Here is a 17,095-nt window from a genome sequence, read left to right as displayed (position 1 = left end):
GTGGACGCTGGTGCAGCTTCAGACACATCTCTAATCCCCCCTAAACACTGTTTACTGAGTCAGATCACATCAGCCAAGGCACAACTAGAACAACGCAATACTGAAACAAAACAATGCAATACAGTCAACAATGTTCTTTGTCAGCTTCAAAGCAGGGATCACAATAAAACAACTACACGACACTTAAAAAGGTCATAAAAGACTTTTAGAAAATTGTTACAGATAAATGATCAAGAATGACGTATCAAATGGCACAGAATATGAAAGACAGGCTCTCAAATTTTCTTTTACAGCGTGTAAAAGGGTTATGTGTGCCCACCCTTCATCACACGGCACACATCTCATCGGTAGTCCAGTTCTGCGCACATTCGACCCAGCATATCAGGTGTGGTGATAAGAACTGCTGCCTTGATGAGATGTCGAAAGTCTTCAAGGTTCGCAGTAGAGGTGGAACATAAATGCCATCCTTGATGTAGCCCCACAAGAAATAAAAAAAGCAAAAAAACCGCAAGGCGTCAAGTCTGGAGGCCGCTGGAGTAGCGGCACTCTAGTAGCATCAGGGCAGCGGCCGCTACTGTGGTCGGCGACGTCCCTGCAGGCGAGTACCTAACTTGCCGGCACCATGTTAAAGAAAACCTGAGCGTTTGTCTTTCGCTTTATGTCATATTTAACCGTGTACCTATACCAGTTTTTAAACTGTTCCATTGACTTTATACGAGGGGTGTTCAACAAGCAATGCAACACATCTTTTTCTCGGCCACTATAGATTGAAACAACGCAGAATTCGTTGTGAGACATTGTGGCTCCCATAATCTCATGAAGTTCAGATAGATTGTGGCTCTATACGTAGTCTTCAAAATACCCTCTATAACAGAGGTTAAGTTCCAAGCAGAGAACTGTCATTGAATTTCTTTTGGAGGAAATTCATAGCATCGCTGACATTTATACGTGCTTGCAGAATGTCTACGAAGACCTGGCAGTGAACAAAAGCACGGTGAGTCGTCGGGCGAGTGTGCAGATTTTTATATATATATATATATATATATATATATATATATATATATATATATATATATATAATTAAACAAATTGATTGTATACTATTGACATATTTGGTTTTTAATGAGCTTTTGCAGGGAATAAATTGTTATCGCGTTTAATTCACATATCCCGTAAATTGTGGGCCTGTGGTGTCGTGAACTTACGTGTTGTCCTTGGTTATATTCATCTCCTTCCGCCATAAGTATTTATCTGTTGACCGTGTGTATAACAGTTCTTAATCGGGTTTCTTTTTCCGATGCAGACCGCTTGTGGACCTGACACTGGTGCGCGGAAGAAAAGAAAACTTTCGTGGTTTTGCACAAAAAGGGAATTTTTAGACTTAATATTTTCATAGGATTATTATTCAGACAACATTTTGATTCACAAGGAAAAAAACGTCTTCTCTCCACGAGAACTAAAGACAGAATCTCTCTATTAATTGACAAAAAAATTGAATGAGGTTTCTCTCATTTGTTACCGCCTTCCGTCATAGTAAAATAAATCTTTTGCTGACGCTTACACCGGTCGCGCTAATGCTTTTTGTCAGTGCTTTTCTTACGTACCAATAGACGAGGCGTCTGTCATCGCGTCCGCAGCGCGTGGTCGTGCGGTAGCGTTCTCGCTTCCCACGCCCGGGTTCCCGGGTTCGATTCCCGGCGGGGTCAGGGATTTTCTCTGCTTCGTGATGACTGGGTGTTGTGTGCTGTCCTTAGGTTAGATATGTTTAAGTAGTTCTAAGTTCTAGGGGACTGATGACCATAGATGTTAAGTCCCATAGTGCTCAGAGCCATTTGAACCATTTGAATCTGTCATCGCAACAAGGCTGCGCAACCCTATCCGAGCTCCCGCGTGCCTGCCAGCGGCAAACAGTTGTGACTCCTACAACGTTGGAACGTTGCGGTCACTCTCATTTGATGTGACTGGCGGATTACAATCAAACATCTCGCTGTTCGACTGGGTGTCTCTGTTGTAGCGATGACACACTCGTCCTCCATCTGGGGTACTCAATGGTGTGTGGCCGTTGCGTTTATCGCCGCCTAATAGAAGACCATAAAGTACAACATCTGTGCGGAATTACTTGCACGTTACAAGGGTGTTCGTCACAATTTTTTGTCGAATATCGTCACAGGCGATGACACACGGATCCTTCGCTAAGAACCGGGAACAAAACGGCAACCCATGGGGTGGCGCCACATCACGTCTCCTCCAAAAAAAAAAAAAAAAACGTTAAAGATGCACCATCAGCCGGTAAAGTAATGGCGACGGTCTTCTGTGGCTCTGAAAGGTTTACTCTGTTTGATGTCCTCGCTCATGGTGCAGTGATCACATCTGACGTGTATTTTGATACACTAAGGAAAATTAATAGGGGATTTCAGCTTGTTCGTCGCCACACAAGTGCAAACGAACTTCTCCTTCTCCAGGACAACGTAAGGCCTCTCACAGGTCTGGGCACCCGAGAGGAGCTTAAACACTTCATTGGATTGTTCCTTATCATCCACCACATAGCAGGGATCCCGCACATTCGATCTTCCATCTGTTTGGCCCAATGAAAGACGCACTCCGTGGGAAGCAGTTCTTAGATGATGGAGAGGTTACTGATGCAGCAAGACGTTGGTTCCTACATCGACCAGTAGAATGGTACCATGCGGGCATACCGGCCCTTCCAGTAAAGTGGCGTAGGAGTGTTGAACTGAGCAGAGATGTCGTTGAAAATTAGGATTTTGAAGCCAAAAAAATGGGGAGTTATATGGAATATTGCAATCATGAATGAAACCACCCTGCTTTCAGAAAGACTTGCCGCAGTGGATACGTCGGTTCCCGTCAGATCACGATACGCCGGTTCCCGTCAGATCACCGAATTAAGTGCTGTCTGGAGTGGTCAGCACTTGGGTAGGTGACCATCCGGGCCATCATGCGCTGTTGCCATTTTTGTGGGTGCACTCAGCCTCGTGATGCCAATTGAGGAGCTACTCGACCGAACAGCAGCGGCTGCGGTCAAAGAAAACCATCATAACGACTGGGAGATCGGTGTGCTGACTACACGCCCCTCCTGTCCGCATCCTCATCTGAGGATGACATGGCGGTCGGATGTTCCCGATGGGCCACTTGTGGCCTGAAGAGGGAGTGCATAGTGCATAGTGCATAGCTTTCAGAAAGAAACATGTTGCGTTACTTATTGAACGCCCCTCGTAATTACCCTGTATTTGTTTCCCAAACGCGGACATGTTGTAGAGGTAAGCACAAACAGTTAAGCGATAAATTACGGCACTAAACCAGTGGAATCGAAGTTGACTGTGTGTCACGTAAAACAGGGTCATTGTTTTGGCGGTGATCAACAGAGACGGCAGTTGCCTAGCAACTAAAGGTTCCGGAGGCGCTTTAGGTCGGCGCGTGGCCAATGGCTTCGATCCGGGAGGTGGTGGACGAGAAGCGCGAGGAGTTCCGTCAGTACCTGGAGCGCGGCAACGTCATGATGTCGGTGACGAGAGCACTTGTCTCGCTCTACGACGAGTACGAGAAACCAGAAGACCCCGTGGAGTACGTGCGCAAAGCGCTGGGCGACATCCGGCCCACAGCCGCCGAAATGGAGAGCGTGCGCGAACGCCTCAAGGTGAGGCCTGCCTCTGAGACTGGTGGCTCGCTTCCTAGACATTTTATTTCCCTGTTACCAGCCTTCTGACTGGCTTGACCTGGTCCATCACGACTTCCTCTCCTCTTCCAATTCCTTTTTCTCAGAACAGTGCTCAATCTCAACATAGGGGACACTGTTGTAGCTTGGAACACTTAATAGACTTTCGTTTCTAGCCAGCTTCATAACAGAAGTTTAACATATTTTCTTACTCACTTTTTAAATGGGGTAACATTCAGTTTCTGTGTGATGCAGTCTTTTTCATACTGCGGAAAAATAAGGTTTTCAAAATGTGAAAAAGCCTTCCAAGGAACAACACGACCATGTGCCTAGGAACATACAAAGACAGGGAAATCGGTAATTTACAAGAATGGTGCCTATCGAAGTCGCGGAGTCCAAACGACACATATCGAACGTGCGATTGTAAATCGATCATACGAGTTTCGTGGCGGGCTTTAAGATCAATTACTTTTTTATGTTTTCCGTCGTTCCTTTGGTTGCTCTAAATTACATTCCTCCGCGCTTGGGAAACCCAGACGATTTCAGTCGATAGTGAGTGTGATGTCTGGTCTTCCTGAAGGCGGATTCTCTCACATGGAAAAATATAATTCCATACTTATCCAGAGTAGAAAATTGTTTGACAAAAGGAGGGGCTGTATGGATTATGGTGGTGCGAAGTGTGTAAAACTTCGTTAGAGGAGTTTCGATGCCGAAATAAACTTCCAATGTCATTGAGGAAAGTGCAGAAAACGAACGAGTTTCAGGAAGAATACATGGTTCGACTCTTCCAAATTATCCATCCAGACCAGCGTAATTGTTCTATATTGCTGGATTCGAGACTACACGTTGCAGCCGGCCGAAGTGGCCGAGCGGTTCTAGGCGCTACAGTCTGGAACCGCGCGACCGCTACGGTCGCAGGTTCGAATCCTACCTCGGGCATGGATGTGTGTGATGTCCTTAGGTTAGTTAGGTTTAAGTAGTTCTAAGTTCTAGGGGACTGATGAACTCAGAAGTTAAGTCCCATAGTGCTCAGAGCCATCTGAACCACTTTTAGACATTACAAGCAACAGCATCGGAAACTGAGTTATCTGCTAATACCGTGTGTGACTCTTTCGGGTATTGCAGAGAAGTCTGTTATGTGGTAGTGAAAAACGACAGAACACCAATTGGTGGAGCGAGTAAAGTTGTGGAAGTGGGCGGATCTCATATAGCTAGAAGAAAGAACCAAAGAGGTCGACCTTCAAAGAGTGGAATAGATCATATTTGGGTATTCGGTGGAATAGAAAGAGAGTCCCGGAAGTGTATCGTTGTGAGAGTATTCTCCGGAGACAAAGTCACATTAGTGGGTCTGAAAAGGCCCTTAATGCTGCCTGGTACTAAAGTGATTACAGTTGTATTTCAGTCCTACAAGACTCTGAAAACTGAAGGATTCGACCACTAGTTCGTGAACCCTCTGTAGAGTTCGTGTCTTTGGATGATGCTAGTGTGAACACGCAGAATATGGAGCGGCTTTGCAAATTTTGAAGTCTTCCATTAAAAGAGAAGGGCGTCCAGGACAAAGAGACGAACTGTACTTGTTTCAATATATCTATTTCCACAAGTTGCGTATGCAGGGAAAAGTTAACACATGTTACACTCTGCCGATATTCTTGCGTGATATTGGCGGACTTTACCCAGGCTATGGAAAAGAGGAAACTGTCCCTGTAGCGTACACAACGCATGCAATTTCACATGGCGACAAGACCGACGAAGGGTAAGGTAAGTCGTCTTCTTTTTCATTACCAGTATTTTTTTAACGCTCTTCTTTTGTGGTTGCGGTAGTGACCACCGTAAACATACTCATAACGCCCGCGACGAGAGTCACACGATCGTTTACAATCGCACGTTCGATATGTGCCGTTTGGACCCTGCGACTTCGATAGGCAATCATTCTTGGAAATTACCGGGTCCCAGCAACAAGAAGGAGCTGCGCGACATAAACAAAAGTTGGTAGTCTTGTTTCTACATCTGAAAGATAATGTCTATTTAAATTTTGCGCCAGTCGCATAACTATAGCGTTAGTAGCTCCAGTATGAGAATGCAAATTAGTTTTGCTTTAAATACATGCTGTAACTGTCGTGAATGTTAGTTGTCTTTGTGACTGAATTGGTTAGTTGATATTAGGCCAGAATACTATTAAGGTGGCAAAGACGCCATTATCTACAACTCACTGATTCTAAACTAGGTTGTGGAATAGGGCTACGAGAACCTGGTTGTACCTTCTGCGGTGTTGCAGAAAGACTTGGCTCGAGCCGGCCGCAGTGGCCGTGCGCTTCTAGGCGCTACAGTCTGGAGCCGAACGACCGCTACGGTCACAGGTTCGAATTCTGCCTCGGGCATGGATGTGTGTGATGTCCTTACGTTAGTTAGGTTTAAGTAGTTCTAAGTTCTAGGCAACTCATGACCTCAGAAGTTAAGTCGCATAGTGCTCACAGCCATTTGAACCAACCTGGCTCGAATGTAGCAGCTGTACATGCTTGCTGACAGCGGTGGTCACGTGAATGTACTGTTGCAAGATAACTCTGCTCTGGACAGCCAGGTGGCACTATCGAGATGGAAAACCATTGTGTTCGGCCTATGGCTCTGGCACGTCGTACTGAATCTGCAGCAGCCATTTGGGCAGCTGTTGGCACCACAGAGACACATATAAATGTTAGGAATCGGTTACTTCAAGGACGGAAGACCTGTAGCGTGCATTCCACTGATCCCAGACCACCGTTATCTGCTGCTTCAGTTGTGGCAATCGTGAGTTCATTACAGGACAGAGTTGAGGTCTGTTTCGTTTTCTGATGAAATCTGGTTCTGCCTCTGTGTCAGTGATGAGCCTGTGTTGGCTAGGAGGAGCCCAGTTGAGCGCCTGTAACCAACCTGTCTGCGTTCTAGATACGAGGGTCACTCCAAAAGAAATGCACACTATTTTTGTAAAAATTCTGTTTTCATTCTGCATGTGTGAATGTTTTACAGTGTATAGATACATCCTTCCCACTTGTTTTCAAACTTAGTTCAACCTGTTGCCGTGCGTGGCGTCGTCACAGAATGTCTTCAATATGGCTGTTACACTTGACGTTCGTCAGAAGCAACGTGCTGTCATTGAATTCCTGTGCTGTGAAAACGAGACAGTGGGAAACATCCACAAGAGGTTGAAAAAGGTGTGTGGAGATGCTGCTGTCGATCGCAGTACAGTTAGTCTGTGGGCAAACAGGTTACGTGATGAAAGTGGGCACGGCAATATTGAGGATTGTCCTCGCTGCGGCAGGCCTCGTACTACACACACTCCAGACAATGTGCAGAGAGTTAACGAATTGGTGACTGCTGACAGATGCATCACAGTGAACGAATTGTCACGCTACGTTGGGATAGGGGAAGGAAGTGTTTGCAAAATACTGAAAGTGTTGGCGTTAAAAAAAGTTTGTGGCAGGTGGGTTCCCAGGATGTTGACAGTGGCTCACAAAGAAACACGGAAAACCGTATGTAGCGAACTTTTGGAACAGTAAGAGAATGGTGGAGATGAATTTCTTGGAAGAATAGTGACAGGTGATGAATGTTGCACGACAATGCACGGCCACATGTCAGTCAAAAAACCATGGAAGCGATCACAAAACTCGGATGGACAACACTGAAACACCCGCCTTACAGTCCCGACCTGGCTCCATGTGACTATCATCTCTTTGGGAAACTTAAAGACTGTCTTCGTGGAACAAGGTTTGAACATGATGACTCCCTTGTGAACGCTACCAAACAGTGGCTCCAACAGGTTGGTCCAGAATTTTACCGTGCGGGTATAAGGCGCTGATTCCAAGGTGGCGTAAGGCAATTGAGAGGGATGGGAATTATGCGGAGAAGTGAAAATATTGTTCCTAAAGGATGTATCTACACACTGTAAAACTTTCAAACATGTAGAATAAAAGATGGATTAAAAAAATAGTGTGCATTTCTTTTGGAGTGACCCTAGTACAATGGACCTGTAGCTGGAATTTGGTCTGGGGTGTGATTTCATATTACAGCTGGAGCATCTTGTGGCTATTCCACGCACCGTGACTGCAAATTTGTACGTCAGTCTGGTGATTCAAGCTGTTGTGGTGCTATTCATGAACAATATTCCAGTGGTTGTTTTCCAACAGGATAATGCTCTCTCATATATCGCTGTTGCCCCACAACATGCCGTACAGAGTGTCGTCATGTTGCCTTGGCCCGCTGGATCTCCAGCTCAGTTTCCAATCGAGAACACATGGGACATCACGAGTCGACGGTCTAGTGTCATCCACAAACAGCATCAACTGTCCCTGTACTGACTGACCAAGTTCAACAGGCATGTAACTCCATCCCGTACACTGACATCCGGCACCTGTACAAAGACAATCCATGCACGTTTGAATACATGCATTCAACATTCTGGCGGCTACATCGGTTATGAATGTACTAGCATTTCACATTTGCAATGACTGTGTGCAAATGTGTGTGAAATCTTATGGGACTTAACTGCTAAGGTCATCAGTCCCTAATCTTACACACTACTTAACCTAAATTACCCTAAGGACAAACACACACACACACACACACACACACATACGCACACACACACACACACACACACACACACACACACACACATGACCGAGGGAGGACTCGAACCTCCGCCGGGACCAGTCGTTGCAGTGGCTTATCTGGCCTTTTACTCCTATTGACATGCGACCTTACAATGTTAATGACTCACATATGTTATCTAGACAAATGTATTCCCGAAATTACATTGCCGGCCGCGGTGGTCTAGCGGTTCTAGGCGCTCAGTCCGGAGCCGCACGATTGCTACGGTCGCAGGTTCGAATCCTGCCTCGGGCATGGATGTGTGTGATGTCCTTAGGTTAGTTGGGTTTAAGTAGTTCTACGTTCTAGGGAACTGATGACCTCCGATGTTAAGTCCCATAGTGCTCATAGCCATTTGAACCATCTGAAATTACATTACTCTACAGTAATTATTTTTTAGTGTTGAAATTTTTTCCCTCCCTGTATATTCAATTGAAATTTAAATGTGTTGCACCCAAAAAATTCTATCTCTATTGTATTTAGATATCTGTCCATTACATTACTACTCTCCTATATACAAATAATTGGTAAGTGAAATCAAATTAAGTGGAAGTATTAATAAAAACCAGTTACAAGTTAATACCTGACTGCACTCCGCGCTCGTCCTCGCAACAAAAAATAGTCATTGGTAGTACCTGAAATTGAACCTCGGTCTGCCGAGTGAGAGTCAGAGACGCTGACCACACGGCTACAAAGGCCGGCTTGTATCAGTCTTACTTAATTTTACGAATCTTTCTGTAACTTCACATATCGCACGGTTCAGTTCTTCTGTTTTTCCTGTTTTATGACAGCCCACGATTCACCACTATACAGTACCGAGCTCCAGACATACAGGTTGTTTATAAATTAGGTATACAAAAGTAACCTTTTATTAAGAAAAAGGTAAATAACTTACAGAAGTGTTTGATATAACACTGAATGCAGTATACCTTCCAGTTTTATTTACAAATATTCAGTGTTATCTTTTGTAACAAGACAAATATTCTATATATAAACAGTTTTCTGCAAAGTTCTACGAAGCAGGTATCGATGTATGGTGGCAACTGCCTGTGTTATGAGTTGTCGCTGCTCGCCGACGTTTCTCGGAAGCGAAGGACCAGACACTTTCTCTTTAATGTAACCCCGTACAGAAAAGTACACTAGGATTAAATTATAAGATCGTGGTGAGAGGATATTGTTCCACCACGTCCAATCGAAGGCGGCACACTTCTACGAATATACATGACATCTTCACGATGATAATGTGGAGTGGAGTGTCGTGTCAGCTTTCTGAAAAGTAAAATCTGTGTCCATATCATGCTGTAATTGAGGCATTAGATAATGTTAGAGCAGGTCCCAGTACGATATGACAGCTACAGTTGACTCGCCAACAAAGAAAGGACCCACGAGGCATTGTCACTGAACACAGTTTTATTAAGAAAATCATCTTCAGTCAGCATTTGCTAAACATTTCTACGAGGTGCTCTCAATAAGTAATACATTTTTTCTCTACCAATTTCGGTTAAAAATATAGAATTTGTTGTGGGACATCGTGGAGCATTCCCTCTTCAGCACGTAGAGTTTGATAAATTTCCGATAGTTGACGGCGCTATATGCAGCCTTCAAAATGGCGTCTGTAACGGAGGTGTGTTCCAAGCAGGGAGCTGTAACTGTGTTTCTTTTGGCGTAAAACCAGAGTGTGACAGATATTCGTCGGCGTTTGCAGAACGTCTACGGTGAACTGGCAGTCAACAAAAGCACGGTGAGTCGTTTGGTGAGGCGTCTGTCATCATAACAACGAAGTCGCGCAAACCTGTCCAATCTCTCGTGTGCCAGCTGGCCCCACACAGCTGTGATTCCTGAAATGTTGGAATGTACGGGCAGTGTCATTCGAGATGATCGACGGATCGCATTCAGACACCTCTCTGGTCAAGTGGACATCTTTGTTTTATAGTGCTGGCATAATCGTCGACCAGTTGGGGTACTCAAAGGTTTGTTCCCACTGGGTTCCTCGCCGCCTAATAGAAGAGTTCCATCTGTTTGGCCCAATGAAGGACGCCCTCTGCTGGGAAAAATGGTTCAAATGGCTCTGTGCACTATGGGACTTAACATCTGAGGTCATCAGTCCCCTAGAACGTAGAAATACTTAAACCTAACTAACCTAAGGACATCACACACATCCATGCCTGAGGCAGGATTCGAAGCTGCGACTGTGGCGGTCGCGCGGTTCCAGACTGTAGTGCTCGGCCACCCCGGCCGGCTCTCTGCTGGAAACTGTTCGAGGATGATGAAGAGGTTATGCAGCCAGACGTTGGCTCTGAGGTCGACTAGTTGAGTGGTACCATGCTGGCATACAGGCCCTGCAGTAAGGTCGCGTAAGGCCGTCGCATTGAAAGGAAATTATACTGAAAAATGGGGTTTTGTAGACAAAAAAGTGGGAATATTTGATTTATTGGAATCCTGAATAAAACCAAGCTGCTCTCAGGAAACCGGCTGTTGTGGCTGAGCGGTTCTAGGCGCTTCAGTCTGGAACATCGCGACCGCTGCGGTTGCAGGTTCGAATCCTGCCTCAGGCATGGATGTATGTGATGTCCTTAGGCTAGTTAAGTTTAAGTAGTTCAAAGTCTAGGGGACTGATGACCTCAGATGTTAAGTCCCATAGTGCTCAGAGCCATTTTTTTTGCTCTCAGGAAAGAAATGTGCAGTGTATTTGAATGCCTCTCATATAAAACTCAGCTCATTTTTTTTGTCACTTTCTCTTAAATCCTGCAACAATTCCAATTTCTAAGGTTTGAGTGATGATCGTTTTCGTAATACCTTTCACAACGTAACACTAGACGTATTTAACTGAAATTTGGAGCACGTCTCGTTGATTTACCCAGTGTAGGAATGTAAGATTGTTCAACTGCTGCGTCAGAGACTGCCGGCCGACCCTGATACACAGCTAGTTTCGGTGAGACGATTGTAACAGTAATTAATAACAGTTTTCCTTTGAGGTGGTGACTTGCGATATTTGGACCCGAATTGTCTCTGAACTGTAGTAACGGATTTGGATTCATGAAATGATGAACAACACTGCGCACGCTCTGCACCGTCATACGACACCATGATGACTGTTCTACTAACTCATTCGAGGATTTCACCTAGCGGTAATGTCGGGAACTAACAGTGTTAGGCGGGAATAAAATTGAAGATATGGTTCAAATGGCTCTGAGCACTATGGGACTTAACTTCTAAGGTCATCCGTCCCCTAGAACTTAGAACTACTTAAACCTAACCAACCTAAGGACATCACACATATCCATGCCCGAAGCAGGATTCGAACCTGCGACCGTAGCGGTCGCGCGGTTCCAGACTGTAGCGCTTAGAACCGCTCGGCCACCCCGGCCGGCGAAGATATGCTGCCTGCAGTACTGTATCAAAAATTTCTGTAAGTTTTTACCCTTATCACAGTTTAAGATTACTTTTATATAACTAATTTATAGACAACCTCTACATTGTCAGAAATTTTTTCCTGAAATCAAGATCTATATGTAATAGTAGTTGACTTCTATTAACGAGGGATCCTCTCTTTCTCTGTGATAATCCGCTACATGCATGATTTTCTTTCCAAAATAGCAGAATTCCTTGACTTCATCTACCACGTGATTCCCAGTTTTTATGTTGACAGTGTCGCTATTCCCATTTCTGCTACTTCTCATTCCTTTCGCTTTTTTCAGGTTTTCTCTCAACCCATATTCTACAGTCAGTAGAATGTTCATTCCTTTCTATAGATTCTGTAATTGTTCCTCAGTTTCAGTGAGGTTAGAAATGTCATCGGCAAATTTTATTGATATCATTTCACCAGGATATTTAACGCCACTCCTGAACGTGTCTTATGCTTCCGTTATGGCTCTTTCGATGTATAGGCTGAACGATATGGAGAAGTTGGCATTCCTGCCTTACGCCATTTTCTGTCGAGCACTTTCCATGCACTTGACTAACTGATTAAATGTAATCAGACAGCCTTATGAAATGTAGAACTGGCCACCAGATGTCACAAGATGCGGACCCGCCAGTATAAAAGGAGGTGCATCGTGCTGTCACTAGAGAAGCAGTAACAGCGTAATGGGCGGGTCAGGGGACCTCAGTGACTTGGAACGTGCACTAATCGTTGAATGTGGAATGTAACGCGCTTGCCGTTATTCAGGCGATATATAGAGGTGGACTTTCTAAAGGTTTTTTTGGTCGCCGTTACTTATCTGTCGTTACTTATCTATATTATCTGCCTGACCGTGTTGCCATATCTTGAGGCATCAGCCTTTCTCGAAGAAGCAAAGTTCATACCAGCTGGGAATCTGAAACAGCAATTACTAATTCACGTGCTGCTTCTTTAGGACACGTGTATTTCACCTCCATTACAAACACTCTATTTTATATTTTACTACATCATGTGACTTTAACAAAATTCACAATACAGATTGGTCTTTCTCATTTGCACACTGTACGCCCTCTCTGGGTTTCCCTCGACAAGTGAAGTCCTGACCGTTGTCCGTGTTCGGCGAGGTCCCGTGGTTCGCAGCGAATCTCGGAGATGAGACAGCGCTTTCATAGAATCATTGCCTCGATCAGTAGGTGTCTCCAAGAGCAGGAATCCCAAATGCTCATCGTCCCTGCCTTGCAGATATACGCTGCGTCCACTTTTTCTCTCGTGACATGTGCAAAAGAAATAGAAAATTTTCGCACATATGCGGGTCAAAGACGATTCAATGTTGTGTCCCACCTACCCTTCACCTCTACACCCTTCATCTCCTTTCCCAAGGTGGCTTCCGTCGACTCCCCCTCCTGGATGATATTCCCTTCTCCCTCCATTTATCCCTGCAATCAACTCTGATCCTCACCTCTCCCTCCCTTCCTCTGTCCTTTCCTCGGGCTCCCTCTCCCCCCTTTCCATCCTGTTTTTTTCCCCACCTTCCCCTTCTCTGCCTCCTTTCTCTCCCCCGAAGCCTTTTTGCTCTCCCCTCCCCTGCCTTTCCCACTCCTTCTGGCGTCCGCCCCCCCTTTTTCTATGTACCCTCCATCGGCTCCCCCTTTTTTTCTTCTCTCTCCTCCCCTCTTTTCCCCCTCATAGGTCCGGGTCCCCTCTCCCCTCATCTAACGCCTTGTCACCTGTATAGTGCTGTTATGAGTGAGTGTTCAGTGTTGTGCATCCCCTGTCAGTGTTGCAAACAGCCACCATACTGAAACTTCCTGGCAGATTAAAACTGTGTGCCGGACCGAGACTCGAATTCGGAACCTTTGCCTTTTTCGGGGAAGTGCGCTACCAACTGAGCTACCCAAGCACGACTCACGCCCCGTCCTCACAGCTTTACTTCCGCCAGTACCTCGTCTCCTACTTTCCAAACTTCACAGAAGCTCTCCTGCAAACCTTGCAGAACTAGCATTCCTGGAAGAAAGGATATTGTTGAGACATGACTTAGTCACAGCCTGGGGGATGTTGCCAGAATGAGATTTTCGCTCTGCAGCAGAGTTTGCGCTGATGTGAAACTTCCTGGCAGATTCAAACTGTGTGCCAGACTGAGACTCGAACTCGAGACCTTTGCCTTTCGCAGGCAAGTGCTCTACCAACTGAGCGACCCAAGCACGACTCACGCCCCGTCTTCACAGCTTTACTTCCACCTGTACCTCGTCTCCTACTTTACAAACTTCACAGAAGCTCTCCTGCGAACCTGCCACCATACGGTCGCTCATTATGTTTTTTATCTCATGCGAATAGAAACCAGACTGTCGCCGTGTTTTTTAATTGTGCCTGTCTCCTTCTTGTGTATGTTCATCTGCATCGTCACTGCAGTGTTTTTATATTTTAAATTCCAGAACTTTCCGCTATTTTACAGTTTTCCACAGTGTCACCGTTCTGTCGCTTGTTTTTCTTGTTTGCTTATATTCTCATTACGTTTTTTAACTTTTCTGTAGGCTGTAGAGCAGCATATTAATCTGCTGCCAGCCCGCCCCCCCCCCCCCCCCCCCGTCTGGGGAGGAATTGAAATCCAACAAAGGAAAAAAATCAAAGACGAACACTCACTATAAGAGCAAGATGCTTGCTCAAGGTTATGACTACCCTTGGTCAGGTTAGAGAGATAGTGGGAACAACAGATCATTATCTGCAAATTGATAGGTTACACCTCAGGTGTCACCTGAGTAAGAAATCCACAGTAAGGCACACTACAACCCTTCTAAAACTGAACAAGTCGACTCTTGGTGCTGTGATACTAACGAACAACCACAGCTAATTCAAGACCAGGGAGACCTCATGTACTGACGAACAGGGACCGTCGAGAATTGTGGGGTATGCTTGTAAAACTTTGCATGAAATCACCAGAAGGAATAACTCGTGAGTTACAAAGGGCTACTGGCAATGCAGCTATCAGGATGACTGTGCGTAGGGAGTTACAAAGAATGGGTTAAAATGGTAGAGCTGCACATTTCTGTGGCCGGTGCTAAGTTATGCTTGAGGTGATGTAAAGAGCGACACCAAAAATGGTTCAAATGACTCTGAGCACTATGGGACTTAACATGTGAGGTCATTAGTCCCCCAGAACTTAAGGGGATACGGAATCACCTATCCCCGCAATGTTAATATATGCCTACTATAGGGAACATTTTCTCACAAACTACTGGAGACAGAGAGGTAAAAATTTTACTGTATGTGCGTTCATATGTTACAACAATACTGAAACAACAGTTTATTGTCAAAGTATTTTCTTACAGAGATATTGTACATTTATTTTTAAGTAAATTTTTTCCATCGCTTTTTACTAGACTATCACCCCTAAGTCTTTTGTAAATCAAGTAATTAAAAAATCGTTGTTTCAGTATGTAATAGGGACCTATGTCACTACGTCATAAAAATTTCAGACTTCTAGGTTGACCAGTACCTGAGATAATGTTCCTAGATGAAGTAAAAAGTAAACTTACGGGAAACGGAGAAAGAAGATTAAAACATTCCTGATCCGTAGCTAATACCCCCTTCACAGTCTTCATAATCATCTTCAAGTCTTCTTTTGGCACCCCTCTGCACCTGTCTTGCTTTTTTCACTAATGTCTTGATTATATTATCAGCAAGCCTTAGTCTGTGCTGATCTAAAAAGAACATAGCACGTACCGTACGGGAACCAACACACATACCCAACTTTTGAAGGACCTGGCATTTAGTTATATTTCCAAGATTGAAGGTTGCCACAGCATCATACACACCAAAATGTAGTGTATTAATTCCGACAAACACTGTTTTTGGGAGACGATGCCATATCACACTATTCAAGCACTCGTTGGGGTTCTGCGATTTTCCGTGAAGACATTTCATCAGAAGACTTCTGTCAGCCAGATCTCTGAAAATGGGCTTTATTTCTGCCATGATGGCTGATGGTAGACTGTGGTGGTGAATGTATTTCTCTCCTGTTGTTAGTCCCCTATTGTATTTACACCAGCTGTTTTCACCTTTGGGGCACAAACCATGTTGTGGATGCTCATCCGTGGATGCGGTGTGGAAATATAAAGCCCATATAGCTCTCCTCATTTCTTCAAGATTGCCTGTATTTTGCCTGATTGCAAGGCCATAGCAGTTCTGAATGTGGTCTATTATGGAATCAGTCAATCTTCCTCTGCCATCCAAGGTTTTCCCATCATCTAGTTTTTTCCCTTTCATAACTGATTTTAACCTTCTCAGCCTGGCACCCATTCTCTTCTGCACATGTCCTATACATTCAAGTTTGCTTATATTTACACTGTTCCCATATGGTTTGCTTTCCAAAACTTCTTTGAATGCTTTAGAGTCACCATCTCCCAGATATTTGACATAGCGAACATTATACCACTGTGAAGAGCGATGAAAAATTTTCTTCACCCCAGCAACCTCCATGCCACCACTACTACCATAATAATTAGCAATACAGTCATCACTGTGTTCATTTTTCAGCCTGCCTGTGCACCTACAGTATTTAGACATTATTGCAACATCAATAACCTTGCCAGTATCAACACTAGTTGCTGTTACAACACCATTGTTGGAGGTGTGGCCCCTTTTCTGCCACTGTGAGGTCACGACTGCCGTCATTTTCTTCCACTGCTTCTTCCACAGCAACCTGCATTGACTTCTGTGCTACATCTTCAACTGCAGATCCTAGTACATAATTGTAAGCTTCAAACTTTGAAGGTGCACTTGGAAGATTTAGAACACCACATAGCATATCACCAGCTGCTTTGCCCTTACCAATTGCTCGCAATCCATAAACTAACCTAATATTTACACTATAAAGTTCAGTTTTCTTGTATTCATTATTTACAGTTACTGAAACCGAACTTGGAAACTTACAGCTGTATTTACAAACACTGCATATTAAATTAAACTGGGCAGCCAGGCCAACATGGGATTCTACTTTCAGAGAAACGTTTCCATGACATTTTTTGCAGCACAAACTGTTTTCAAGAGCTTCACACAATATATTCGTATCAATGAGTTCAAAAACTTCATTCCCTCTATCAAGTAAATTATATTTCTCTTCCAAATCTCTTAGTTTTTTATGAGAAGCACTGTTTTCATTTGGTGTAAGTTCGTTCGGCAAATCAGTAATAAGTGGATTCACATTTTCCAACAGTGATGATGATGAACTGCTTTGCTTTGCTAATGAATCATTATTTCTTTTCTTTTGCCAGTTCACACGCTTTTTAAATACTTTTGCTTTAGCTCTAGGCATTTTCACTGCGAAAAATGAAGCACTAAATACGAAATAACTCAACAACAACTACTTTCTTATATCACACTGTTTACAAAACAGTCCCGCCACA

General features: G+C 44.3%; 1 protein-coding gene across 1 annotated transcript in view; it reads left to right on the top strand.

The window, feature by feature from the left end:
* The first annotated feature begins 3,439 nt into the window (after nucleotides 1-3,439).
* LOC126188706 (c-Myc-binding protein-like) overlaps nucleotides 3,440-17,095 on the top strand; it is a 33,706-nt gene continuing 20,050 nt past the window's right edge. Inside the window, exon 1 of the mRNA XM_049930314.1 lies at nucleotides 3,440-3,652. Within this exon, the coding sequence (XP_049786271.1) occupies nucleotides 3,440-3,652 (213 nt within the window). The remainder of the gene's footprint in view (nucleotides 3,653-17,095) is intronic.

This window comes from Schistocerca cancellata, chromosome 5, assembly GCF_023864275.1.
Source record: "Schistocerca cancellata isolate TAMUIC-IGC-003103 chromosome 5, iqSchCanc2.1, whole genome shotgun sequence".
NCBI lineage: Eukaryota > Metazoa > Arthropoda > Insecta > Orthoptera > Acrididae > Schistocerca > Schistocerca cancellata.
The sequence above is the reverse complement of the archived record's forward strand: the minus strand, read 5'-3'. Positions and strand labels throughout refer to the sequence as shown.